This window comes from Phocoena sinus, chromosome 13 (assembly GCF_008692025.1).
Source record: "Phocoena sinus isolate mPhoSin1 chromosome 13, mPhoSin1.pri, whole genome shotgun sequence".
In the NCBI taxonomy this organism is placed as follows: Eukaryota; Metazoa; Chordata; class Mammalia; order Artiodactyla; family Phocoenidae; genus Phocoena; species Phocoena sinus.
In genome coordinates, this window is record NC_045775.1 from 41,942,592 (window position 1) to 41,969,489 (window position 26,898).

General features: G+C 36.3%; 1 protein-coding gene across 15 annotated transcripts in view; it reads right to left on the minus strand.

The window, feature by feature from the left end:
* Nucleotides 1–26,898, minus strand: part of NRXN1 (neurexin 1) — a 1,148,195-nt gene that overhangs the window by 576,245 nt on the left and 545,052 nt on the right. For 8 of the 15 annotated variants that reach the window (XM_032653219.1, XM_032653220.1, XM_032653226.1 and 5 more), the window contains 2 exons: nt 26,337–26,363; nt 8,112–8,234 (listed from right to left, as the gene is read on the minus strand). In XM_032653219.1, the coding sequence (XP_032509110.1) occupies nt 8,112–8,234; nt 26,337–26,363 (150 nt within the window). The remainder of the gene's footprint in view (nt 1–8,111; nt 8,235–26,336; nt 26,364–26,898) is intronic. The other 7 variants (XM_032653228.1, XM_032653223.1, XM_032653233.1 and 4 more) reach the window with 1 other exon arrangement.

Sequence of the window (26,898 nt, forward strand, 5' to 3'; positions counted from 1 at the left end):
TTCTCAAAGGAATAGAATATGTATGCAGAGCATACATAATAAAAAAGTAGTAAAAAAGCTTTGGAGTCACCATGGCCCAATTACAAGAAAAATCATTACGGCCCATGTTCAAGAGCCTATTCCTTCCTTAATAAGCATATATAAATTGCATTGACGGTAATGGCACATGTTTGCTCATGAAGGAGAATGAACACCTAAAAGCCATTATCCACTGCCTAATAAAACATTTACTGCTGCCTTTCAAAAATCCTTCTTTCCTCAGAATTTATTCCCATGTTTAATCCTCAGTTGGCAATGTAGCCACCTCTTACTACTGAATACATATATCGACTAAGAAAAAATAAAGGACAATGAAGGAGAAATATTTTTAAGGCTCCACTCGTTTAAAAAAATGTAGCATCTTTCCTAGAGATTTATTGGAAAAGGAGAATTTGAGATTAACAGAATGCCTCTGCTCAGTGTCTGGGGCATCCAGATTGATGATAATCTCCAATAAGAAACAACCACCTGGGTGGTGTGTTTGCACAGAAATCTCAATTTCTAAATCAAATCTTTCTACCAAAACAGATAGCAAGATTTTATGCTGAGCCTTGCTCTGAGTTGGGTTAAATTTCTGCTGCAGAAGAAAATGACCACCCCTCCCCAGCCTTAGATCCACTTGTTAATTCACTGAAAGTTATTGAAAGTTACTGAGTGTGTAGTATACCTATAAGGCAGGTGCTATATTAGGCAATTAAGAAATAATGTTGACAGAAGCAGACTTAGCTCCTGTTTTCACAAAATTCATGGCTTATTGGGGTAAGGCAGACAAAACCAGGTAAGAAAATAATTAACTATATGATGATAAAACGCAGAAAATGCCATGAATCTGATGAACAGCATGCTGGGTTGGGAAATATGGAATGCGGGCAAGTACCTGAGTGGATATTTAAGTTAAATTTGAAGAACTAAAAGGAGAAAGCCATGCTAAGAACTGGAGAAAAGGAAGGGGGAGGTGGATTCCAGGAAGGAGAGACAGATGAACAGAGGCTCTCAGGTGAGGAAAAACCCAGAGAGTGTGGCTGGAGAGTCATGAGTAAGTGAGGTTAGTGCTCAGATGAGATGGGAAGACGAGTCAGGGGTCAGATGTCACAGTGCCTCCTGATTCTATTAGGAGCTACTGAAGGCTTTTAGGCAGACATAAGACATGAGTGTGTGTGTGTGTGTGTGTGTGTGTGTGTGTGTATTTGATCTCTCTGTTGTGGATATAATAGATTGCAGACAATATGAAGTAGAGTGTTTATAGAAGAAATAGAAAAAAATGGACAAAATAAGATAGTCTCGCCGATGTAATTGCAGGATTTATTAATAATGTACAGAATGATGGAGAAGGGGGAAATAATGCTGGTCCCAGCTTCCAGGCTTGGGTAATTGGATATGCAGTGAATAGTGTTCAACAAAGGCCACACACACTAACATACACACACATACAGAACACACAACTCCAGATATTTTAGACAGACTAGGTGATATGTTGAAACCCAAGGACTCCCTACTTAGGGATCCCATACAGTGTGTAGAGCATTTTCTCATCTGAGTTCTGGGGAATCTCTCTCTTCTTGGGCTTCTTTGCTGGCAACTGCTTACCCTCATGAGCCTCGGTAAGGTTCAGACATTCCCAGGAATGACCTGAGTATGTACTGTCCTGTATTCAACAAATACTTGACTTAACAGTATATATAACTCTGATTTAAAGATGTAGTCAAATGTAGGACTTTGCATGAAGAGTTTCCAGCGCTTTCCTTTACAACTTTTTCTTGTTCGGTGATTTCTGAACTTGCTGTAAAATTTAATAAGAAATGTCTATTGCTTTCCTGATTCATGGTTGGCTTCATGTGGCCACTAGAGTGTTTGAAAAAGTCTCATTCCAACGTGAAGCCTCAATGGCAAGGTTCCATTGCATCTTTGGAAACCTTTTTTATGCTATGTAACTCAAGGCTGACTTTTTATTCTTATGAATTCTTGGCTTTCATGAGATCTTTGGCAAAACATAATTTCCCAAATATGAATCACCCTGATGACAATTACTGTGAAAAACAAAACATTGTCTTTAGTTTTGAGAAGAAGAGGTGTGGTGGAGGAGTGGGGGGAGAATATGCATAATTTGTGTGAATCATCAGTGTTTACTCAGTTTATATGCCCATTCATCTCTGAACTCTGAGAAACAGCAAGTTGGTTTCCACAACTGAAAAAACTTGCAACTCCTACACAACGGAGAGGGGATAGAATATAATTTCTGCTCTAAGGCCTTGGCAGTTTTGAGAACGAGTAAATGGCAGGCTAATTTACTGAAATGCTGGTTTATATTCTGTTCTCCCTTCAGTTCTAAGAAACTAGCCAAGTCCCTTGTAGCACTTTGCCTCAAAGGCTTTTACTTGGCAGAAAGTGGAAGGCAACTTTCTGGAAAACAACACCTTTTCTAATCTTTTCTGAAGGCCTCGTTTGCAAGGTGTTCAAGAAAGGAAAAAGTAATGAGCAGAATGCATTCGAGGGCTGAACTAGATGAGGCAATTACCACTGACTAGGAGACAGAGATGAACATCGGTGGGATTTAGCAGCACTGAGTGCCAGCATCCTGCTCTCTGGTCAGGTTCAGGGTTTCAGAGAGAACGGATGAGGTAAACCTCGGTGGACTGAACCACAGCTCTTCAGCGACAGGAGTCAGCAAAGACCCTTTGCCTCCCCTAGGACAGGAGGAACAGGCTTCTTATCGCTTAAAGGACAAACTCGGAGAACTGTCTTTTTTGGTGAGAACCAGTGAAGACAGAAGCCAACAGGAGTTTCTGCATGATCCAGGGTATGGGTGGGAGTGGGGGTGATGGCACATGACTGATTAAATATCCTGTAACCCCAGAAGAAAGGCCTAAGGTCTGATTTAAATTGATGTAAGGTCAGTTAATAAATGTGCCATCTCTTGCACCCCTGAGTTGGTGGGCTGAGACTCCTAATTTTAATAATACCTCCTGGGAAAAAAAATCTGTTAAACAAATGTGTTTGTCATCCAAATTTGGCAATTTTGAAAGGGAATTCCTTTTCTTTCAGATCATAAGCGAAACCTTACCAATGGCCTATGGATTCCTAATGAAGTCTTAGGTGCCAGAGTTTCCCAGTATTACCTAGCCAAGGAGACATGGGTGACTTCACCGTGAAGAAACAGTGCATGCTGAGGAGCAGAAGAGTGGAAACATGTGACATTAACTTAGGAATGATCCCCCAACAGAGTCAATTCTCTCTGAGTTCTCCTTTGAATCCACCACTTATTTGTTCCTGTATCGATAAGCCAACTACATCCGTATAAGTATCTGTTAACTCTGCTTTCTAACATTATGATTGCTGGTGAGAGATAAATGCACAACCATTTAAGTAACAAAGGAATGACGTAATCACTGGAAGTTGAAGAAAGCAACTGACTAATATAGAATATAACTATTCATTTAGAAGTTTGGTAGGAATCTCTGCGATTGAAAAGATACATCTTAAATTTTAATGAAAATTAGATGGCAATTCATTTAGGGAACATTTCTGTTACAGTGATCATTTTCATACTCTATTCATCACTTCCTAATTCACAATGTGTTGCACTGATTTTTTTGTTGTTGTTGTTGTTGCACTGATTTTAAAAGCATGCTAACGTTCTACACACGACGGTAATTAAATACATAAGAATGGGAGGGGAAAAAACGAAGCTGAAATAAAACTAATTGTATTTCAAATGACTACTATAACTACAGTAAAGGGAAAGGAAGGAAGGAAAAGGAAAGGAAAAAACGAAGAAAGGAACTAATCAAAGTTATTTATCAACTTAGCTTTTGACCATACACATTAAATCTTAGGCAGTAAGGACTGAGAAGAATCACAAACTAATAGTGAATTGTTTTCAGTCCGTAGTATTCGTGGTAGTGTGGGCAATTTAAAGCAATTCTGAAACTATTGTAGATGTATGACTGGATTGGGCAAATGAGAAAATGACATCCCTGGGAGCCAAGATTCCACCTTGGAAGAAGGGATATGAAAACATGGAATGGGGGAGTCAAGAAACAATGCTGTAGATATGGAGGTGCTAGTGTGAACTCATGTTTTCTAAAATACGTGTATATGCATTTTATGTGAACGTGTAATTGATATGTATGTATGTACATCCAGAAAGTGAAGAAGTGCTAAAAAAAAATGTTGGAGTGGAGGCATGTCACAAGATCCTAGAGGCCAACTTCATGGGATTCATAGTGGCTCAAACAGGGACATTTTAAGCACCAAAATAATTAAATGAAGTAATTATAAACTACTTGAAAATACAGAAACTTGTGGGTCTATACCAATAAGGAAGGAAGGAAGGAAGGAAAGAGGAAGATGGTGAGAGAAGGAGGAAAAGAAAAAGAAAAGAAGAAAGGGAAAGAAAGAAAAAGAAAGAATGAAGGGATAGCTCTTGTATATAGTAGAATACTAAGTGCTGACTCTAAATGTGGGAAGAGAGATGGAGTTTGAAAATAATCACTTGTAACTACTGTGTTAAAGACTGGATCAGGTAAAATCTTCAGTGGATGATACATCTAGGGCAAATTTTTGATGAAGTACAGATATTTTCATTGTCTTAACATGTCTCTCCACAGTTTATTAGTTGTAAGGGAGAAAAACATACTGTTCAGTGGAGAAACTGGGCAACATGCTGACCAAGCATTAAGATCATGAGTCAAGGACATGGACATCATCTCCCTCCAGATGGGATACTGTAAGAAGACCACACAATCAACAATGTATTCCATCCAAGAATGCAAGACGTGAATATGATCACGGCGAAACATCAGATAAGCCCAAAAAGTGACTTTACATTGACAAGAGGTCGGAGGACTATATATCTTTTTAATTTATCAATGTCATCAAAGACAAAGAAAGTCTAAGGTAATGTTTTCCATTAAAGGGGGCTAAAGAGACGTGAAAACAAAATGCAATGTCTGGCCCTAGACTGAATGCTCTGATGGAAGCAAAAATGCTACAAAAGACAACATTGGGTCAACTGACAAACGGGGAATATGGATGAGAGAACAGATAAAACTATAAAGCAGAAACTAACACACCATTGTAAAGCAATTATATTCCAATAAAGATGTTAAAAAAATATTGTATCAGTGCCAAATTTACTGAAGTTGGTGACTCTCTGTTCTGTAAAGGGATATCCCTATTTTTAGAAAATGCACACTGAAGTATTTAGAATGAAGGGCTCTTAAGTATATAACTTATCCTCAGTTGGTTAAGAAAAAAATGAGAGAGTGAAAATGTCAAAGCAAATAGGACAACACGCTCACCATAGTAAAAGTATATCAGTGTTCTTTGTACTTTTTTACTTTTGAAATTTTTTGTAAATTTGAAATTATTTCTAAACAAAACTTTTAAAAAATGTGTTGCACCAGTCTTTTGTTTCTATACCTTCTTCACTCACTGTAGTACAGGACTTTACTACTTTACGTCCTGAAGCAGTTAGTACATCGCACAGGATTCATTTTGCTCAAAAAATATTCTCTTAGCTTACTTTGCAGCTTAAATGCAGCAACTTCCAACTGCCTGAAAACCCATGAAATATGAATTCCTTCATTTGGAGCACTGATCTATTGGCCCCCAAAGGCCATTCTAGCCATGTCAACTGTCCTATGGTTACATGAAACAAAACAAACCTTCTCTGTTCCCTGAACATAAGTCTGTCTAGCCCTATCTAAGCCATACTTCCCTGTGTGGAATGCTGTCCCAGATACTTTTATCTTCTGTATTATCCTTTCTTTACAGCCTAGTTCAGATATTATCTATTGCTTTAAGCTATTCCTGAAACCTTTAAGCTCTTCTGAACCCCAAGAACATGAATTGTTTACTCAACCGTTTAGTACATTACATGCTACCCTACATGATCGGTCACCATGTGATTTTGATATGTGTATATATTATCCTCATAAAATCATGTTATATCCGGAAAAGTATTCATCATAGAGTCATACATATATTAGGATATTCATAAATATAAATAAATGAACCATGAGTCAAAAAGCAAACAAATTTTTAAAAGTTAACAAATAAACAGGGGCTTCCCTGGTGGCGCTGTGGTTAAGAATCCGCCTGCCGATGCAGGGGACACGGGTTTGAGCCCTGGTCTGGGAAGATCCCACATGCCACGGAGCAACTAAGCCCGTGTGCCACAACTGCTGAGCCTGCACTCTAGAGCCTGCAAGCCACAACTACTGAAGCCCATGGACCTAGAGCCCGTGCTCCTCAGCAAGACAAGCCGCCGCAAATGAGAAGCCCGCGTACCGCAACAAAGAGTAGCCCCCGCTCGCCACAACTAGAGAAAGCCCACGCGCAGCAAGAGACCCAGCATAGCCAAAGATAAATAAATAAATAAAATTAAAAAAAAAAAAAAAAAAAAAACAAATAAACAAAATTAAAAAATAAACCTAGGTGCTCTCTCAGTTCTGGTAACAATGGCATTTCAAAGAAGCATACGTCGCTTAACCTCTTTGAACCTCAGCTGCCTCATCTATAAAGTGAGAATGTATATACCCTATCTACTTCATAGGGCTGTGTGAGATTTGAGACAAACTTAAGGGACTGAAGAATGTTCTACTGCGATTCTCACATGTCCTTATTTCTTCCCAACCGCTTGCACATGACCTTAGACCCTTAAAAAAATGTGTTGCACCAGTCTTTTGTTTGCACCTGTTAATTTCTACCCCTTTTGATAAAACCGAGATTGTCCAAAGAGCGGATGCTAATCTACAGAAACAATTCATTCTTCTTCCAAGAACTGCCTTTAACCAAAACTAGCTGAACTTCAGCTAACACTCCTGCCAAAGCCCTATAAATATTCTGCCTTCCTTCCCTAAGTTCACAGTTTCTTTAGAGACTTCTCCTGTTTGGCGATGTTGAATAAAGGCTTATGCTAATGGCTCCCTGGTTGATTTCCTTCCTGGGAGAATAAAATGACATAACATAGCAGTGGTTTTTAAATGCCAATCCATGGACAAGCTGCATTAGAGTTCTTCTGAGAGATTTTAAGAAAAAATAATAATGATGATGAGCTCCTCCCACACTTTCTGTGGTGTCTGGTCAGGAATTGATCCTTTTAAAGCTCTTCAGATAATTCTGAAACAAAGCAAGGTTGCCCCCACGTGTAGAAAAAAGTTTTGGAAAGCCATAAAGGGCTAATGAAATACAAGCTGGTAAGAGATCTGCGAGTTGGTAGTTTGCTTCATTTGAACTCAGGAATGATTCTCTTAAGAGTTAAAACCCCATACATGATATTTCTACATTGATACAATCACCTGATCTCTGAGTATGGAAACCCCCTTGAGACTGAATGTAGAACAGACACTTCTCTGCTGCACAAGGACTGTCTTGTGCCTTGTACTAAAATAATTAACAGGGAGATATTCTCTAAAAAAGAAAAAGGAGCTAATATCCCAGCGGGTCATGTGCTTGAAGTTATTTTCAGCAGAGAGAATAAAGGTGCACCGATTCCTCTTTCATTCGGTTTGCCTATGTCTCCGGGATGCACCTTTATGTGGCTCACCTCAGTCAGGAATCTACAAATCAGGGATTGAACTTGACATTCTTAACATTAGAATTTAACCAACGGAGCTAAATGGCCCAAAATGATCTATTATAGCTTAAAATAAAAAGCAGTTCACCTGACAGAATGCCAGCATATCTATCAATATACCCAGAAGCTAAAAAGTGTAACTTGCTGCTGTCATTGCCTAAATATATAAGAAACAAAGAAATTGAACAGAAATTGGCATCCAAACAATAATTTCAATATTTTATAAAGCCCTAAGATATTTACCAAGCCATAAAATTAAAATATAACTTCTTTTTGTATTATTAAATGGAAAAGAACATGACAAAAATTGTTGTTCATTTGAGATAAAAAAACACTTAACATGCTGCTTATTAAATTTACTTGTTGCTGGAAGAACTGGAATAAGAAATGAACTGTGTGTATCAGCTTCAAGTTGTTCACTTGGTTTTCAAAGTCAACTGCAAGAAACAGGAAAGTCTAAAGCTTCAACAAGGCAAAGGTGATGGGGCTTTACCTGTCATGGCCTGTTGATCATCCACCGTTAACTTTAAACTTTTTCCTCGACGAACCACACGCACTGTGTGCCATTCGTTATCATTGAGGTTATAGCCGGCAAAAAGGGTCTCGGGACCTTTGCCTGTAGAATATGCCAAACAGTCATTATGGACACTCAGAATCAGTCAAGCAAACGAACCTCACAGAGAGTGAGAGAAAGAGACAGAGGAAGGGGGGAAGTGAGGGAGAGGGAGGAGAGAGAAGAGAGAAAGAGGAGAGAAAAAGGAGACAGAGAGAGGAGAGACTGGCTGGATCAATTCTCAAGCCCATTAGAGTCATAGCAAGCAAGGAAAATTACGTTAACAGACATTCAGCTGTAACACTTTAAGAAGGATCTTTTAACAGTACACATTGATCAAAGACAAACAAATTCACCTGTTGTTATAAATAGGCACAGTCAATACAGCATTGGGAAGCCTCCTAAATCTGCACACACTTTTCCCTCCCTCAGGAATTCTGATTTTGCCTTATCACTTTCTTGCTAATGAAGTAGCTAGCAGTCATGAAACCTCTGACCTTGGGGAGGTCATTAGCTCACCACTTTCAGTCAATGGCACCTGGCTGATTAGACTGGCAAGGAGGCAGCTCTGGGTACGAGACTATGTGATGGCTGCTCTTCGCTCTTACATCATGTACCTCCAATGTTCACCAGCTCCTTAAATGTATGGAATGTTGTGTCTGAGAACTAAGCCTGGTGGAGGCACAGACAGTGGGTACAGGTAAAAGAATGGACTCTTAGGAGGTGAAGAAAGTGAAAAAAACACTGCCAATAAAGGGCCGAGTGTTGAGTGGGAGGGAAGAAAAAACAAATGAGATTAAGTAGCAGTACAGGGAAGTGATGCCCAGCTAAGGACCAAAGGAAAGAGGACAAGAAGTGTAACCTACTGGGAAAGCAACCGCAAGTGAACCCATGTAAACCTGTGCAAGTTGAATTTAAATTGGCTTAAGACAGAGGTTATTTCAGGAGGTATTTTGAAATTATTGAAATGACAAAGTTAGACAAATGTCTCTCTTCCACATAAAAACGAAGGGAAAAAAGAGCTTTCAATAGAACTGGATTTTTTTTTTTTTTTTTTTTTTTTTTTTGCAGTACGCGAGCCTCCCACTGCCGTGGCCTCTCCTGTTGCAGAGCACAGGCTCCGGACGCGCAGGCCCAGCGGCCATGGCTCACAGGCCCAGCCGCTCCGCAGCATGTGGGATCTTCCCGGACCGGGGCACGAACCCGTGTCCCCTGCATCAGCAGGCGGACTCTCAACCACTGTGCCACCAGGGAAGCCCAAGAACTGGAAATTTTTTATTAAAAAATAAGCATTGTCAATAATCTGATATTATGATTCATTTAAAAAATCATGAAAATTTTTAATGATACATATTTTGGTGATAGACTTTGCCCTGTTTTTTAGGTACTGACATTTCTATATTTATACTAAAATAACTAAAGACATGACACTGAGTTGAGTTATATGACTTTCAACTAACTCAGGATCAGGATGGAGTTCATAATTTCTTCCACCAAATTCTATCAGCCAAACCAGCCAATGTCCAAGGACCATAGGAGGATGTATGAAAAGGCCAGAGAGAAGGAGAGAGAAAAATAAATAAATTAGGGAACCAAGTACTAGAAGAAACCTCAGTAGTCCGTCCAACAGATCACTGTTTGCTTTTAATACCACAGGCTATCCAGCAAGCCCACTGATTTCTCTCTTAGGATATTACTGATGATACAAGTTCTGTCTTCCTTGGTTGGGGTTTCTCTGAGGCTTAAAATGAGCCAGCGACATAAGCTAAATTTTGCAGGATGAACTGCCTCTTATCTTTAAACAGAACCGTCATTAAAATTAGTAATCATCTCTTTTTGTTTCTTTAGAGAAGTTAAATTGCATCTGGATACATGAATAAAAACTAGTCTAGACAGAACCGTTTTGAGAGATTGATCACTAAATATCTAGAGGAAGCCTGTTAGTTCAACAACTGAAAAAATGCTTTGAGACCAATTGCTGAAAGCAAGTTCCAGGATCAAAGGAACTCTTTCTAGTTTCAACAGTGAAGAAAGAAGTGTTTAGTAACTCTGCAGAATCTTATCATCCTACCAGCAGCAAGGGCCATTCTGAGTTTTGATCTTTGGAAAGAGAACATATCATTTTAAAGCTATTTTTATAGGGAAGATCTTTTTTTTTCTTAGAAATGTGCACTTTTGAAGCAGCTTCACTCCCATTCTCTTAATTTAAAAGTGTTTTGTCAAAAAGAAGAAGCATAAGGATGATATCATCATTATACCCCATTCTGGGCTTGACCTTGCAGTAAAATCATAATGCTTCATCTATGAAACAATAATTCCCATAACAACAGGCACAAAACCCAATTAAAAATAACCCTTTGGTTCATGAAAGTCTCTGTGGGCCAACTTCAAGCTCCTTCCTTGCATTATTAAAAATGTGAAGAGATTAATTTAGGAAGACAGGGTTTTGTTTTTTTTTTAATGCACTTAATATTCTCAGTTCAAAACAATGTTATCTATGCAACATGAAGTGTCGTGGAGAGTGCTCTGGACAGGGAGTTAAGAATCGTGGTTGCTAGTCCTTAATTTGCTACTAAGAAAGAAGTTAGAGGCTAGTAAATGCTTATTATGTACCAGGCACTTTATTTATTAACTTATTTCACCTTTACATTATCATTTTGCATATGTGAAACCAAAGGCCTAGAAATCTAAAACGACTTGTCCCGAGGTCACACAGCTAAAATGTGACAGAAAAGTGTTCCATCCTACGTCTGACCTACTCAAAGCCTGCATACCTTCCCCTGCATTATACTGCCTCCCAGCTAATGTGGCCTTTAGATAGCAACGTGACTTCCTAGTTTCCTCACATCTAAATGAAGAGGATAGGAAAGTTGCTCTTTGTCATGACTTCCAGCTTGCTCTACAGCACAATCACAATGTTACGAAATCTTACACACCTTCTGCATAAGTCATGGTGGAAAGAAACCTCTAAAAAATACACTGTACCTCTACTCAGGGATACTGAAATGGCTGGTACTAAAGACATGATATAGATCAGTTTGGTACTAGATCCACCCACAATCAGCAATTTGCTAAAACGTGCAGCTTCTTGTAGTCTCAAGAAGTCAGACTTACAAAGTGAGGAGATGGTCTAGAGGATGTCTGTAATGCCTTTGAGATCTCACATTTTCACAAACATTTTAAACATATGTATTTGGTAAAGGAAGATGGCTTAACTGTTGAAATTTTGGAGTTCAGAGTCATTTGTCCCCATGGCAAAATTATAGTCTTTCAAAGCATTAATGATCTGAATTCCTTTTAAGATTTCTTTTTCCTTCTGGAATATCAAAACATGTCTCATTGGTACTAACACCTTACTCCCAGCATTAATGTGAGAGTGTTATAGAGTGAATATCTACAAAACTGGGGCAGTGGTTTTATTATTATTTTAAAACGTTGGAATTATTTTTTTCTACCTGTAATCACGCATAAAGAATATAAAAATCACATAAAGGGGAAGTTGCTCTGCTGTTAAAGAAGCAGGCTAGCTTGTCCCCCAAGGCATCACCCAGAACCTCTGGATTCTGCAGAACCCTCTAGGGGGCTCATTTCTCCCTTTAGGAAAGTGATGAGTTTCTTTATCAGAAAACTCCAGCAAGGGCTTTTAAAAAACATTCCCAAGTAACCCTTTGCTCTTTAAAGTCAGATTTAAAAATACAGATTTTCTTCACTTACAAATTAAAAAAACTTCTTCTAGGACATCATTTATTATACATATCAAGGTCCAGAGTTATTCAAAGCTACCCTTTTTAGTCTATCTGCATTATCAGCCCTTTAGCATGCATTTTCAGCACTCCTTTATTACAAAGTCCAAGTTTATAAGCTCTCTCTTGAAGATTTTATAGGCCATATCCTCTTACGTCAAGTGAATTACAGAACAGATTGCCTTTCCTCATTTCTATCCATCAGGAAACCAAGATTTAGGATTTGTGCTTAATTTCAGCAACTTGATTCTTTTCTTTCCTTTAAAAACACCCTCTGCATATTGACTCTTCTCCCTAATTATTTTAAATTATTTTTGCTAATCACTTTAAATTCTATTTGAAAGTATTTCGGCATAAGTCAATAAATGAATTTATTTAATGAAGAAAAGAATAGCTTCCAAGGGATGAAGTGATAATTAACCCAACTCCCCCATTTTACAGACAGCTTCATGGGAGGTTAGTTGAAATATATGTATATAACATCGTTGATGGATTTCAGGTTTGTTTGCAAGCGTATTTTTAATCTATTTTAATAGTTGTTTGTTTCTTATTATTTCACGAATATTTCAAATTTATTTCATATTCAAGATGTATATAATAGTAACTTTGGATCCTTTTGGGAAGAAAGCCTTGTGTGCAAATGTCCTGTGAAGTACTTATATTGTTTTTTTTTGAATGTGAGGAAAGAAACGTTAAAGAGCAATAGAGGAGAATAAAACAAAGCTAAGAGATCTAAGAAGCAATGTGATCAAAGATGTCTAACAGACTAAAATGACAGCTGTCCCTAGAGTTGAAAGATGGATGTAGCTTGGGAAAATCAAACCCAAACCAATTATATTTTTATTTTTAAAACTTTTAGACTTGAGTGCCACAAAGCTGAGACTCATTACGTACCCTTTAGGTAGCTATCTCCCTCTACTGGTATATTTTAAAGATGCTAACTACATAAATGAACCATCTGTATCAGGTACCCTATCTCTCACTATAGTTCAAACTAGTTGGTTCTAGCTTCCTTTTCGTTGCCTTAAACATCAGATGTAAGTAATTTCTATTTTATAACTATCTAGTGATTTGAGTAGCTAATCTGTTTACTCAATTAAGCCATTTAAGCACAGGGATTTGAATGGGTACTTCTGCAAAGCCACAACCCAGCAAACTGCATAGATAATAGGCAGGTAGGAATCCATTTAGTTTGCCTTCTAGAAATGATCTATCTCCATTTTATTAAGAACAGGTTGTGTCTTTTCAACCACAGCTATGTGGGCTAAAGATGGGCATCACATGAAAGTGGATCCTAAAGTTTCCAAAGTTCTTCTATAAATTAAAAAAGAAAAGATTGGCATTGCCTTATGCATATAAATTGGTTCTATCTTTATACATAACTGTTCAATGTTTTTTGATCATTAAACTGCCTATAGCACCCAGCAATTGAATTAGAAATTACAGCACCATACATCTTAGAATTATGAAATTTTGAAATCGAATTGTCCATACTATATCTGTTGTTTGTCCCATTTAACTAGTCTTATTCATTCTGGGTTATGTGGCACCCATATACTACTAATTTAGTTTAAAAAGTATTTTGTACCAAACACTGATGGCACAAGCATTGGGAATGCCCCAACTTAGATTTTCGAGGAGCTTTCTCGAAAAAAAGATGTAATAGATCTAATTCTAATAGATCTAATAGGGGTCAAAACACTTCTGCAATGGACCCAATAGTAAATATATTTGGCTTTGCAGAACGTGGTTGTCATGGCAATTACTCAACATTGCTATTGTAGTGCAAAAGCAGCCATAGACTATATGTAAACAAACGTGTGTGGCTTTGTTTCAATAAAACTTTTTAAAAACAGGCAGCCAACTTGTACTTTTCAGGTCTCTGTAAGATACACATAAATAAATAGACAATTTAAATTCCCTTTTCTCCTGAATCTTTACGTTGAATATTAAAGAAATAAGTAATGGAAAAATAATCAAGAGCTTAAGAGTCAGGAGACCTAAGTTTTAGATTCACTGTTACCATTAAATCCAACATAAGCTTAATTATGCTAACTTAGTCTAATTCTTCTCCTGCTCTTGGTCTGAGTTTTCTTATCCGTAAAACAACAACAACAACAAAAACTAAAAACAATTTTAAAAGGCTGTAAATGGCATAAACCAATTGCAAAGTTCCTCTACTTCTAAAATGTAATCACCTTTCCTGTTCTACAAATTTAGAATGGCAGCCTTCATTAAAATGCATGACATTTGTGTGTATATATAAAATTAGGTGTCTTATCTATATCAACTTTTCCGAGTACTACGAAGCTTTATTTGGCAATTGACTTTGAGAACTACAGCCTCCAGTGGGAGGCAGGACCCGGTGGGAAGCTGGAAACAAGCCTTGTCATTGTGACAATAATAGGAAGAGAGAAAAGCCAGGAGAAACAGAAGAGCCACCACTGCTGGTTGCCTGAGCTATGGCTCTTGGCAAGAGCACTTATGCCCATAAATGACAGGAGGATGTGTTCCTCAGGTTGTAATTATGATACCTTCAGCCTGCTATTTGACTTTGCCATTAGTTTCTGACTTTAAAATAATTACTTTAAAAAACAGCCAGACCTCTGCTTGAAAAACAAGCAAACAAACAAACAAACTAAAACCTAAGGAGAGTAATTCCTCATTAAATGTTTCTGTTTTATCTTTCTTAGTTTTTAGATACTGGGCTGGGAGCAGAATTCTTTTGTTTTTATTTCTCACATGAATCAGCTAGGAGAGTTAATTACCAATTAAAATTAGAAACATGTAAAGGGCACTTCCAGATTCCTCTTTGATATTCACTAACCTTACTAGGGGAAGGACCAATTAAAGAGTCTGTGAGCCCAGTGCAAAATGAAGACATGGGACCCTTGTTCAAAATGAAGCATTTCAGGACAGTGGTAGCAGAGCATTAATGCAAGCACAGGCCCTTCAAAGCACAGAGCCCTGGGTGACTGCACAAATTGCACGCTGTTTGAGCCACCCCTAATTAAGAGTCTAAGTTTTGTGCTTATTTATTTTTAAAGTTTCCTTTAGTTAGCTCTATATTCAGGAATGTGCAGACAAGACTTCATTTATCAATGTAAGATAAACGGTTGGGTCACCTTCCCCATACTGTCTGTCCTTAATGACAAGGCCTCTGGGGTATCAGAGAAGCTGTCTGTCTCAGAGCTGTCTTGCTGGCCAGGTCTGGTGCCAGTCATGACCTTGGACTGACTAATCACCCTAACAGCCATGAAATTGAGGTACTAGCCCAGCCACCTAACTCCTCCCTCTTTAACCCTCCTTAAGCTCTCCTCAATTTAGCTACGGAGACACCCTTGGGAACTATTCAGTGTTTTTATAAATAGCTATTTGCCTTTACTGTATAGGCAAAGAGACATGTATAGAGTCCTAAGAACAAACAAATTCTTTTATACTAAAAATATTAGAAATATCCCTCCCTGGAACTTCCCTGGTGGTTCAATAGTTAAGACTCTGTGCTTCCACTACAGGGGGCACAGGTTCGATCCCTGGTCGGGGAACTAAGATCCCACATGCAGCAAGGCCTGGAAAAAAAAAAAAAAAAAAAAAAAAAAGAACTATCCCTCCCTAATTAAAAAGTACTTTGAGCAAATAATATAAAGTTAGACATTAAGCTTGGAGATGAGGGTTTTTCAAAAATGAACAGTAACAGAAGAAAGACATTTTGTAAACTTTTAAAAACCACTGGAGAAATGAAATAGTCACATGCTAGTTAATTACATTGTATTTGCTTTGATAGGATTGCTACTTAAATCCTTCTGGAATGTGTATATCTTGGTCTGGTGCATATGTTCTGGATTCACAGATTATCCGAGTTTTTATCCTAGTTCCATGAGTTATTAGCTGTGTGACCTTGGGTAAAATATATAAGGTCTCTGTGCCTCAGTATTCCTATCTGTAAAATAAGCTAATAATAGAAATATTTTACAATATAAATTTAAGGCATTTTAATTATTTAAAACAATGCCTGGTACATGGTTCACCCTCAATTATAGTAACGGTAATATTATTATCAGTATTATACGGCCATTATTATTGTTATCTTCCCCTAAATGGGTTTAAAACCTCAGAGAGAATATCTTATGTCCTATCGTTCCTTATGTCCTATCGTTCAGTGCCTTGAACCTAAAAGCCATTCACTAATTATTCATTGAATGGGTGTATCTGTTTAGATTTTGTGAGATTTTTTTTTGTGGTAGATGAAATACCTCTTGATATTGAATTAAGTCAAATAGTTAATGAAAAGTAACTCCATTAACTTTTAATGCCTATCTTCACTAAGAAGTGTCAATAATAAAGTTTCATCCCTCTGTTTTTATATTTGGCAGCATGAAATCTGATAAGTCAAATAACTGGAGAACTTGGGTAACTCAGTTATCTGGCTAATTATTTAGACAGCTTCATTGTTTACTTCCATTGAAAATTAATTTAATGATGTGTAGAGCCTAGGAGAGCAAAATTACCCAAGGCCTGCAGTCAGTAATTTCCAAATGCAAAGAGACTAGTTGGCTTAGGAATTGGAGGATTCAAGGCTTAATGAGTATTTAATTATAAGAAAACACGGATCTTATCTGCAAGAGGCTCTGACCTTGGAGAGCTGCTGGAAATACCCTACAAAGATTCCTCTGCCATTTTCCTAACTCATACTAACCCTTTTCCATCATCTACAAAATAAAATTCACTATATATAGCTGCCTCACCTCCTGTTTCATTTCTGGCTACATATCATAGCTCTAGGCAAGTGAATAAACAAGGTTCAAATGATCTACTAAGAAACATTTAGCCTTTACATACAGCTTTGATATTGATTGTACCCATTTATGACAGATCAGGATAAATATCTCTGATGCAATTCATTTTGATGTAAAAAATGTACATTTTAAGAAATATAATTACCTTTTAAGAATATAATTATATTTACAACACAGTAAAAATGAACACAAATTATATAAACATATTGCTAAAAGAATGTTTCAAAAGAGGTTTCTTTAAATCTAATCTAGCTCAAATGACTGGTTTGGGAAGAAGCATAATAAAACAAACCTATTATAATGAAAGGAAAAATGTGGACTGTGACTTTATTTTAAGGAAAAAAGGTCATTTCCAAGAAATGCTTATCACATAATAGGATAGCTTGCAAGTATAAAATTAAGTGCTAAATACTTAATGTGATTTTAATAAAGCATTTTAAACTGAAAGTATACTCAACGTTGGCGTAACATGAAAAGGATTATATTGACACTTACTTAAACATGTCTTATGTAATACCTACACAATGCCAAGCTATCTGAATGAAAAAAGTGAAAAAGTATACAGATACTGAGCATTTGGAAATTTACAAATATTCAATTTGACATTCCATAAACAAAGCCATGGATTATAGTCACAAATGCAAAGATTTTTAAATTAAATATATGATTTCTCATCCAAACACATTGTAATAGCTACAGAATTCATTTTAATGAGATGATCAAGAAGACTGTACAGTTCTGTAAAATTCAAGGAACAATGGCTTTACCCATGTGTTACTATAAGTGCATTAAAATATCATTAAATGTGAGTCCTTCAATATTTTGGGGGGTATTCTTGTAAAAACCTTCTCCCCAAATAAGAAGCATATTAGAAAAAAAAAAGTAAGTTTCTGGCTTTGTTAAGTTTATTTGTCCCCTTCTTTTCATTTCACAAGTAAGTCATATCAGTGTTTGAAACTCTAGCTTTCGGTATTTGTTGTAAACATTACGACCAACTTTTTTTTTTTTTAAGAAAATGCATTCTAAGGCATATGATAAGGGATAGTTTGTCTTTAGAATTTTTGAACTGTAGCATCTCATTTGTTTTGATCTTTTTTCTTTTTTTCCCTCAGTGATTGCCCAAAGGAGGCTATGGACAAATAATACATGATAATTCATTCATTCATCATGTAAAAATTAGAATGAAAATATAAATTTTTTCATAGCATTGATATAATGATTTACTAAATTCTTTATTTTGGATTTTATTATTGCAATAACAAATAGTGCTAATTTAATTTTTTCCTTTATCATAATTAGCTTATTTATCAGGCTTACTTATAGTCACTAACTTGAGGGCTATGATTCTATTTGACTGTTTATTTTAGTAACTGGAAAAATATTGGGATTACTCCTTTGTTTGAAGTTGTTTTTGGATCAAAGTCTAAATGAATGACTTGCCTTACTAAACAGGAGGTATTCTAAGACGGTGCTTGCTCAACTATAGCAATGGCTCTCAGCAATTAAATCTTACACAAGATTAATTTGGTTAATCTCAGGAGACAGCGTTTGGAGGGTCCCTGGAGCTGGTCAACCAACTGCTAGAAGTAATGTTATATCTGTGTGCTTGTTCCTGGTCAGTCTTGCTATGGTGAGATTATGTTAGTTAGGCTTTCACTTTAGTGGGTTAGTGTCAATGATGATAACTTATACCAACACATCTAGAAGTATCTCTTCATTTATGGTTATTCCAATCTGGTTTGTTTCTCAAGATGTTGTTCACAGATGCTTCCAATCAGTTTTCATCTGATTGCTCTGAGGTCACTGATGAATCATCATAGAACTTATTTTTGTACATAAATGTTTTCTCCCTATTTTATCTTTCTTCAACTGGCTCAGTGACCTGGACCTGCTTGATGTCACTTCAGTATAAAATCTGAAATAAGCAATAGATCAGATTTTAAAATACTGCATGTTATAGTCACATACCGGACCTAATGTTTACAGTATGTTGCTGAAGTAAAAGAACCTGTTGCAAAACATTTGCACACCATGACCCTATATTTTTAAAGATACACGGGTTACACATTTATTTCATTAGCACCATGCATAAAATATTTCAAGCCTATATTTAGTCTGATCTCCTGGGAAGGTGGGAGGGTGAAGAATTCTCACAACTGTATGAAAGATGCATTCAAAGAACAAATGACAACAAACAATCCAATATTAAGTACAATAAAAGTAATAGTAACTGAAATACTCTTAGAATTTCTTACTTTACCTTTGGGGAAACTGTTTTCATAATACACTTCTTATCCATCTTGCTCTTTGCTCCCATTGGTAACAAGTGAAAGAAATGGATAAGAGCTCTGAGCACACTGAATATTTCAATCTCCAAGTTTTTTGATGGTCCCATGCATTTCCCCCCTGATTTCAAGAGCCTTGCCCACTTGACTTACGTACCATATGTTTGCCAGTAACGTGTTGAAGAAATTGTAATCCTCAAGGGTATTTCACAGTTAAAGTCAAAACATTTTATATCAGACAGCCTGGAAAAAAGATGTTTGATGTTTGTGGAGAAAGCCTGCTGCTCCTACATCGCCTTGGAGGCGAGTATACTGTCCTGCTCTGAGGACAGCTGACTGGACCACCAGTGGGCATCTGCCCCCAAAGCTAAAATCTGGTCAGTGTCTTGTGAGGTGACATGATTTGAAATCTCTGCTCAACAGGACCGGTATAAGTAATGAATATACCGATTCTCTTTCTAGGGGAGTTTGAATACATAGCATACATTGAGTCAACAGCTGAAGGGGCAGCAAAAAGTCAAAAGACATGCACAGGAAGAGGCAGTGAATAGTAACCATGAGGTAGGAGACACCATGAGTAAACAGAAGACATGAAAATGTAGAAGCTATAATCAAGCAGAACCAAGTCAGTAGAGAAGAGAGGAAGCTAAATGGAAGCTCAGCTAGAAGGCTTATATTAACCATGTCTGACCTGTGGTTAAGTGGACAAAGCATCTTTTAAATTATGCATCCACTTTAGAAGGTAGCAGATGCATAATTCCTGTTTGGCAACTACATGAGGAATTGAGATCCACAATCATAGCATTTGTTTTCATATTCTCTGACAGGTAAGCAATTGACAAAGTGTAAATTGTTAGTGGCTTTCTTTTGAGGAAAATTAGGAATGCAAACATTCTTGAAAAAATTCTAATCTATATTTGTCTACACTGGTAAAAACAGTTATTTGACATGGCACCTTAGATCATCATTGAACATTAAGGCTGTCCAAAGGATTAGAGGCTATTTTAAACAGAAGTTCTTGAGTACTTTTTAGTCTTTCTGATCCTTTAGGATTAACTCTGTATGAACCTGAATCATTAAAGTCACATCAGTAAAAAGACAAAATGCTCCAAATACAAAAAAGAAATTATTGTTTCCTTTAAAATGAGTGAAGTTCTAATCATACATCTTACAATGAGATTGACTAAATGTAAAAATAAAAAATCTTAATAATGGCTAGGAATGTCTAATTCATATTTTTACCTTCGATTTTCTGGATCAATGATAGCATGCTAAAATGCTACCTCCCTACCAAAGAAAAAACAAAACCAAAAAGAAACTCTAAGCTATGAAGGAAATGGCAAATGTTTAGAAACCAGCTCTCTCTAATAACACAATGAAAACCTCCAACCAACAGGCTGTGGTCTCACAATTTGTGACATTTTGTGGTATAAAAGAAAATTTCCTTTTCACAGAAGCCAAGGGGATATCAAATTCAGAATGTTTCTTCTGAAACTTTATAGGTTTTTCTGACAATTTCTACCTTGGCCATTGTTGTAATACTAACTCTCAACAATGAAAGAGAATTTGATGAATTTGGCCAATGCCAATCTGGAATTTTGTATTACTTTGAGCACACCCTTTTGCACTAGTAATAAGAAAATGCTTTACTGAATAAATTAATAATTGAGCATGATTTCAAGATGAATTCTTAACCTGCACAACAGAGCAATCTTTTAAAATACTTCAGCATTTTATATTTGCATATAAGCAATAAACCAATTAATTGTTCACTAAAATAGACCCAACTCTTCTACTTATCAAGCCCACACAATACAATTTTGCACAATCTATGTAGTCATTAAATGTGTACTCTTCTTTATAATTCTCATAAATTTTAGATATGGAGAATTCAAATGGGCTCTCCTTAAATTTTATTGCAATTTTGATATTTTTTTAAAGACTCACTGTCATGTGCCAATTCCCTTTGCCTGTTTTGGCTATTTGTTTTTCATCAGAAATCTACGGTCTCTATATTTTATATGTAATTTCTTTTAGATTTCTGTTAAAAATATTCATTCATAAACTGTCTCTTTTTCCTTTCTTTCATATATACTTTAAACTTTAAAAATGACAACAGCAGAAAACAAACAAAACTCCTCTTTTCTGCACGTATATATTCATCTTCCTTTATTCCTTGAGCAGTTCCTATCCTAGGTGGATGGACAGCACCAGTCACTGAGAGGCAATGATTGACAGAACTCTACAAATCAAGGGATGGTTATGTGGAGGCAGAGTCTCAGGCACCAGGCAGCTGCTCTGACCTGAATATTTGTTTCATGTTAACAACAGCCAGCCTCCAGAAATTTCCTCATATCTTTTTAAGTAGCCTGCCAAGTGGCAGCCTGATCAAAGCAATCTAATATGGCTTAAGTGCCACTGGTTGACATTTTGCAATCTTTTATTGCTTTCCATTTTTATCTACATAAAAAAATTGGTGATAACTAATATCCAGTTGATCTTTTCATTCTGGTAATAAAATGATAATACAAAGATCTTATTATCCACTCCAGACATCCATCATAGTACATTTTCCGATAACATATTACTCAGAGCATTTCTTCACTATCTCCAAATCAAAAGTGAGGTTAAGTACTTGGCCTTAGATTCCCTTTCTCTCCAATCCTTAGACAATGAACTACAAATAAAAGGAGCTGAACTTCAACCCTTGACACTTTGTCCACATTAATGTCATCTCCGATTTTGTTGTCTCTGTGTCTTAAATAAATCATTTTCTGTAAGAAACCAAAAACAGTTGGAAGCTCTGCCTACTAAAATATATTTTTTCAACCCAGAGAGTTTTTATTCTTGTAAGAAAACAAGAGGAATGAGAACAGGAATAAACAACATTGGAAATGGAGAAGTAAGAAGAGTAAATCTTGGTAGGAAGGAAGAGCAGGTGGGCAGGAGAAGAGACGTGTAAGGATTAAAGAAACACAAATAAACAAGCAAAGTAAACATGAGAGAACATGGATTTATTAAAAGCCACTTTTTATGTGAATGCAGAGGTGGCCCCAAACTTTCCTGTGGGCAGGCAGGATATTCCATAATTATGTCATTGACTTGAAAAGACAAAAAAAAAAAAAAAAAAAAAAAGGAAAGAAAACACTAACAAAAACAAAATCACAAAAGCCTCCTTGCATCCACTACATCTTTAAAGTAGTTACTTATATGACAATTAGGACTCACCTACAGTTGACAGGAGCAAGTTTAGTTTTCAAATTTTCAATGTATTTAAACCTTCAGATTATAATACTAACAATTTGTAAGGTTACTAGAACAAGAGAGAAAGAAAAAACAAATGGGACTATTGAAGCAAGCAATACACTACCACGATGCCACATTATCAGAAAAAAATTATATAGAAATATATAGTCTAAAAAAAAAAAAAAAAAGGAAATATATAGCCTAATGACTTTGGATGTACTGCTGGGAATTACCGGGCAGCAAATTTGAAATTGAGACTGTCTTGGTCACCCTATCTCAGGCTACATACTTTGGCAGACAAAGAGAATGCAGAATAAGACCAATGGCCTTTCTAATAGTGCTTACTACAGGCCCTACTAATAATGCATTTGAGAAAATTTCACAAGAGGTAGAAAATTTCTTTTGTGTTCTTTATAGTTTTTAAAAGTCTTAAGTCAATCAATACTCTGGACTAGGCAAGAGACTCTCATACAGTTACTTTCTGATGCAAACAATTCATGTCTCAGTCACGTAATACTATTCAGTCTGACTTGGCCTCTTTTGGTACTAACTTGGTAATGATTAGTTGGTATTTGTACACATTTCTATAATAATTATTTTTTGTAGAATCATCTGTAATTTGTCTTTTTTTCATTAATTCAAATAATTGATCTTTATGTCAAAAGGATGTGACTAGACAGTCCTTTTTCATCTACCTTTATTGAAATACACTTCACTGTCCAGGGAAGACATTTATCTGCATTAAAAGATGCTGGTTCTTTTAGCAACTCCCATATAAAATGATTTTATGATGGTAGACTATGGTTCTCCATATTGGAGTTGACTGGGGAGGCAAGAATAATCTGATTGCCCTGGACAGAGGAGGATGGAGGGCCATGTCATAACACCTCTGTGTTCACCTTCCCATCTGTGAATCTGCAAATACTGACCTAATCTAACACCAAGCCGCAGATAACAAACATATTTTAGCAATGAAATAAGCTAATGGACATCAATGAACTGAGATTGGTCTGGGATTGTGTGCAGAGACATTCCATTTGTAATCGGAGAGATCAAAGCATACATTTTGACACTGACATGACCGCTATTCACAGAGACGGTTCTTTTTAAAAAGTACCCTTTCCACACATAAAAATAAGCTTTTGATTTTTAAATAAAAACAGCCTCTCTCCTTCCATTTAAAGATTCTTGACAGCTTTTCCTATGGGGCAGGGGGGGAAAGGTGGCAACAAAAAATCTGACAGAGATGGTCCCTGGAATTCAAATCAGCCCTTTCTCAAAAGGACCTTAACAAAAGGCTTCCCCCTGGCCTGTGCATGGAAGATTCCATTGCTGCATCTAAACTACTGACACAAGAAGGGCCGAAAAAGAAACGTATCTGCCATCTCCTAGTCCCAGAGGTCTGAATACATGCAATGCAGCTAGACCTTCCACCCTCCTCACTTACTACCTATTCTTCAGCAGCAGAGATTGGAGAGTCTGACGCTTTATATATTTTCTTTTCCGTATCAAGTAATATTTCCTTGTAAACTGAGGAAGGGAGGGTGGAGGGGTGAATGAGAAAGGATGGAGTGACTACGGGAAAAAGCTGAGCAATTCTGAGTAAGTGTAGAGAAACTGGAGAAGATTTCCATTCAAAATTAATAATTTATAGAGTTTAATATTCATTCTCAATGCAAGATAATTTTTATGTTACAGTTTGTATACTTGCTGTGGAAATTCTCTTAAAGACATCAATTGAGGTATTCTTTATTAAGCTCAAAACACAGTTGATGTCTTAGGTATGGTATAATTTTTAGACAGTGGTGGCTGAAAGTTGTGATTTAGTAAATGTACATTTCAGTTTCAGACAGACTTATGGCTTACAGAGGATAAATGGAGTAAGTCAATCTTTCACTAAACTACAAGTTATACTGAGATACAAGTATTTTATTTATATTTTTTATTGGGTACAAAATGCAGTCCAGGTGGACAGCTCTGCTTATTTATCACTGTGAGTTAGATTTGCATTATTTGAAATATAAATTCCTCCCTCCTGTCAAAGTTGAGTAATGACATGAATTCTAGATGGAACTTGGAGTTCTGGCTACATCTGCCCACTATTCCCCAAATAAAACAAAGGCAAAGGAAATGAAAACATTACCTGATCACTGAATGTGCTTTCCAGTGACTGCTGTCAAGTTAAGGCATTTGCAGTCCTGTCCGAGGTGTGCACTGAAAGCTCACAACCATTGGTTTAATCCAAGTAATTTAAGTGTAACACACACTCCTTAAAAAGGGAAAAAATCCACTAACCAGCAAAAACCTTTTTCCTCAAAGGTATTATTCTGTGAAATATCCAGAGAAAATACTATGCTTAATATCAGTCTTATAATAATAAGCCAAATGGAGAGAAGGAGCTAACAAGGGTAATTAGACTATAAACAAGTATTTTAAAAAAACCATTGATAGAGCTGAGAACACAGAAGCACATTTGATGGGGTTAATTTCCATTAAATACTAGAGCTTATGTAGTTATATTTTGTAAATAAAAACCCATGCTTTGTTGTATGCCTAATATAAATAAAATTATAGCAGAAGTCTAGAAAAACAGTTTCCTCACATGGATTTTCTAAGATCCAGGGAGAATCAAGAACATCTACGGCTGCACTGAGTCACAAATCTGGCTTTGGGAAAAGATTTTGTGAGTTGCTACTTTGTCTGCATCTATGCTCCAGAGCTGAAAGCAAACTGGACCATGGTATCAGACTTCTAAACCTGTGCTCCTTTTCAGAGAGTGTAGTGAAGATGGGGTTTGAGAAGAGATGATGTATACTTGAAAAATTCTACTTGTATTAGAGCTCTGAGAGATTAGTTCAGGAACTGTATTCTGTTTGAGATGATTTTTATGCCTGTATGATAGTATAATAATTTATTTTTTCATAAATCATGATTCAGTTACCTTTTTATTGCTATGTTTGGAAAGACTGGCTTTTATTCTGCTTTAATATGAATATTAAAATATTTTAAGACAAATCTGAGTTGTAAGAAGCACGGGTATTTGAAATAGCATGCATTTAATTAGATAAAGCTTCTTGTTTTTGTAAGTTGGAGACCATCATTTTATTCCTCAGAGGATGACTTACTGACATTTGGAAACACAGCCAAAAGTTTTGGGAGTAGACTCCATCAACTCACATTCAGCATTTTCCAAGGATATAAAAAAAATGTTTTACTGACTATGACAGTGAAAGATTAGAAGCTTGTTAGAACCATTTTAGTTAAATAACTAACAACTTTGATATATTAGATGAGATTCCTCAATGTGGTCAGCACAACCTGGAAAAGAAAAACCTAAATATTTACGTAAAGAAATAAGTTTACACTTCAGATAATGCTACAACTCAAAATAAAATCACAGTCCTTACATCCTTTCAAGTTCTCTAGTCCAAATCAAAAAACTCAGTCCATGCATCTTTTCTAACTCATCATTTGGCATGCATATCACAGATTTGAAGGGTTTGGGTTATTTTTGCAGATATATGATTAGGATGTAAAAATTCATTATGTAAATAGTCATAATGTACAAGAAAAAACTCTTTAGATAAGTAATTTTCTGTATAAACATAAAACTTGGAAAAACACACATTTTCCAATGTAAAATTTTGGTTGAATTTAGAAGGGTTTAATAGTAACTTTCACATGAAAAGATTTTTTTTTTTCTATATTTGAGTTAAGAGATAAAAACAGAAAGTGAAGGAAATAAGACCCCACAGTATTTTCTCCTAATTTGGTTGTGAAGAGAACTACTGGAGTCCAAGATCTGCCAAAATACAAATGCTATTTGCTTTATCCAAAGGTCTACAGAGACGTTTGCACCTTCTGTTACAAGATATTTGTCACCTCTTTTCCCACTTAGAGGTAGGAACTGAAGCAGGAAAGTCTTCAGCTGGACAGATTTCAAAATGAATTTTTACAACCCAGATGATGGACTGGTATACTTCAAAAGTGAATTCATGAGTTTTATAAACGCCTTTCTCTTGCTCTCTTTTTTTTCTTGACTAGCTACATCATAATGGAGGAATAACATTTTAAAAATTTTGAATAGGCACTTACTGGAATTACAGTTAATCCTGATACAATCTAGATGGGGAAGAATAGATGAAAAATGAAAATTTATCCTTCAAGGTAATAGCTGCAGACATCCAATAAAACACAGTCCACCCTTCCGGGGACAGACACATGCAAATATGGCCACTCCATATTGTTTATTCTTTACATCTAGAACCCAGATTCATTGTTATAAAACTGCACCATTGGAAACAACAATTAGAAGGTTTTTTAAAAAATGGCCAATTCAAACAAAGCTACATGGTGACAAATCTAAGTGAAATAAAGAATTGTTAACTGTCAAAGATGCTTGGCTTAGACTGGCTGCAGCTTTCTCCCCATCTGTGAAAGAACAAATCATTGTTTTCAATATAATTAAAAAGTGCTCCGTCACAATGGGGTACAGTGCAAGCTCAGCTAGGCTCAGACATCTTGAACCTCCAAAATCTATTATCCCACAAAGGCCAACAGAATCCTATAGAATTGTCATGGTCAAATGGAGAGCTAGTTGAAATTATTCTCATTTCACCCTAATGTATTTATTATTATTATTATTTGCTTGGGCAAA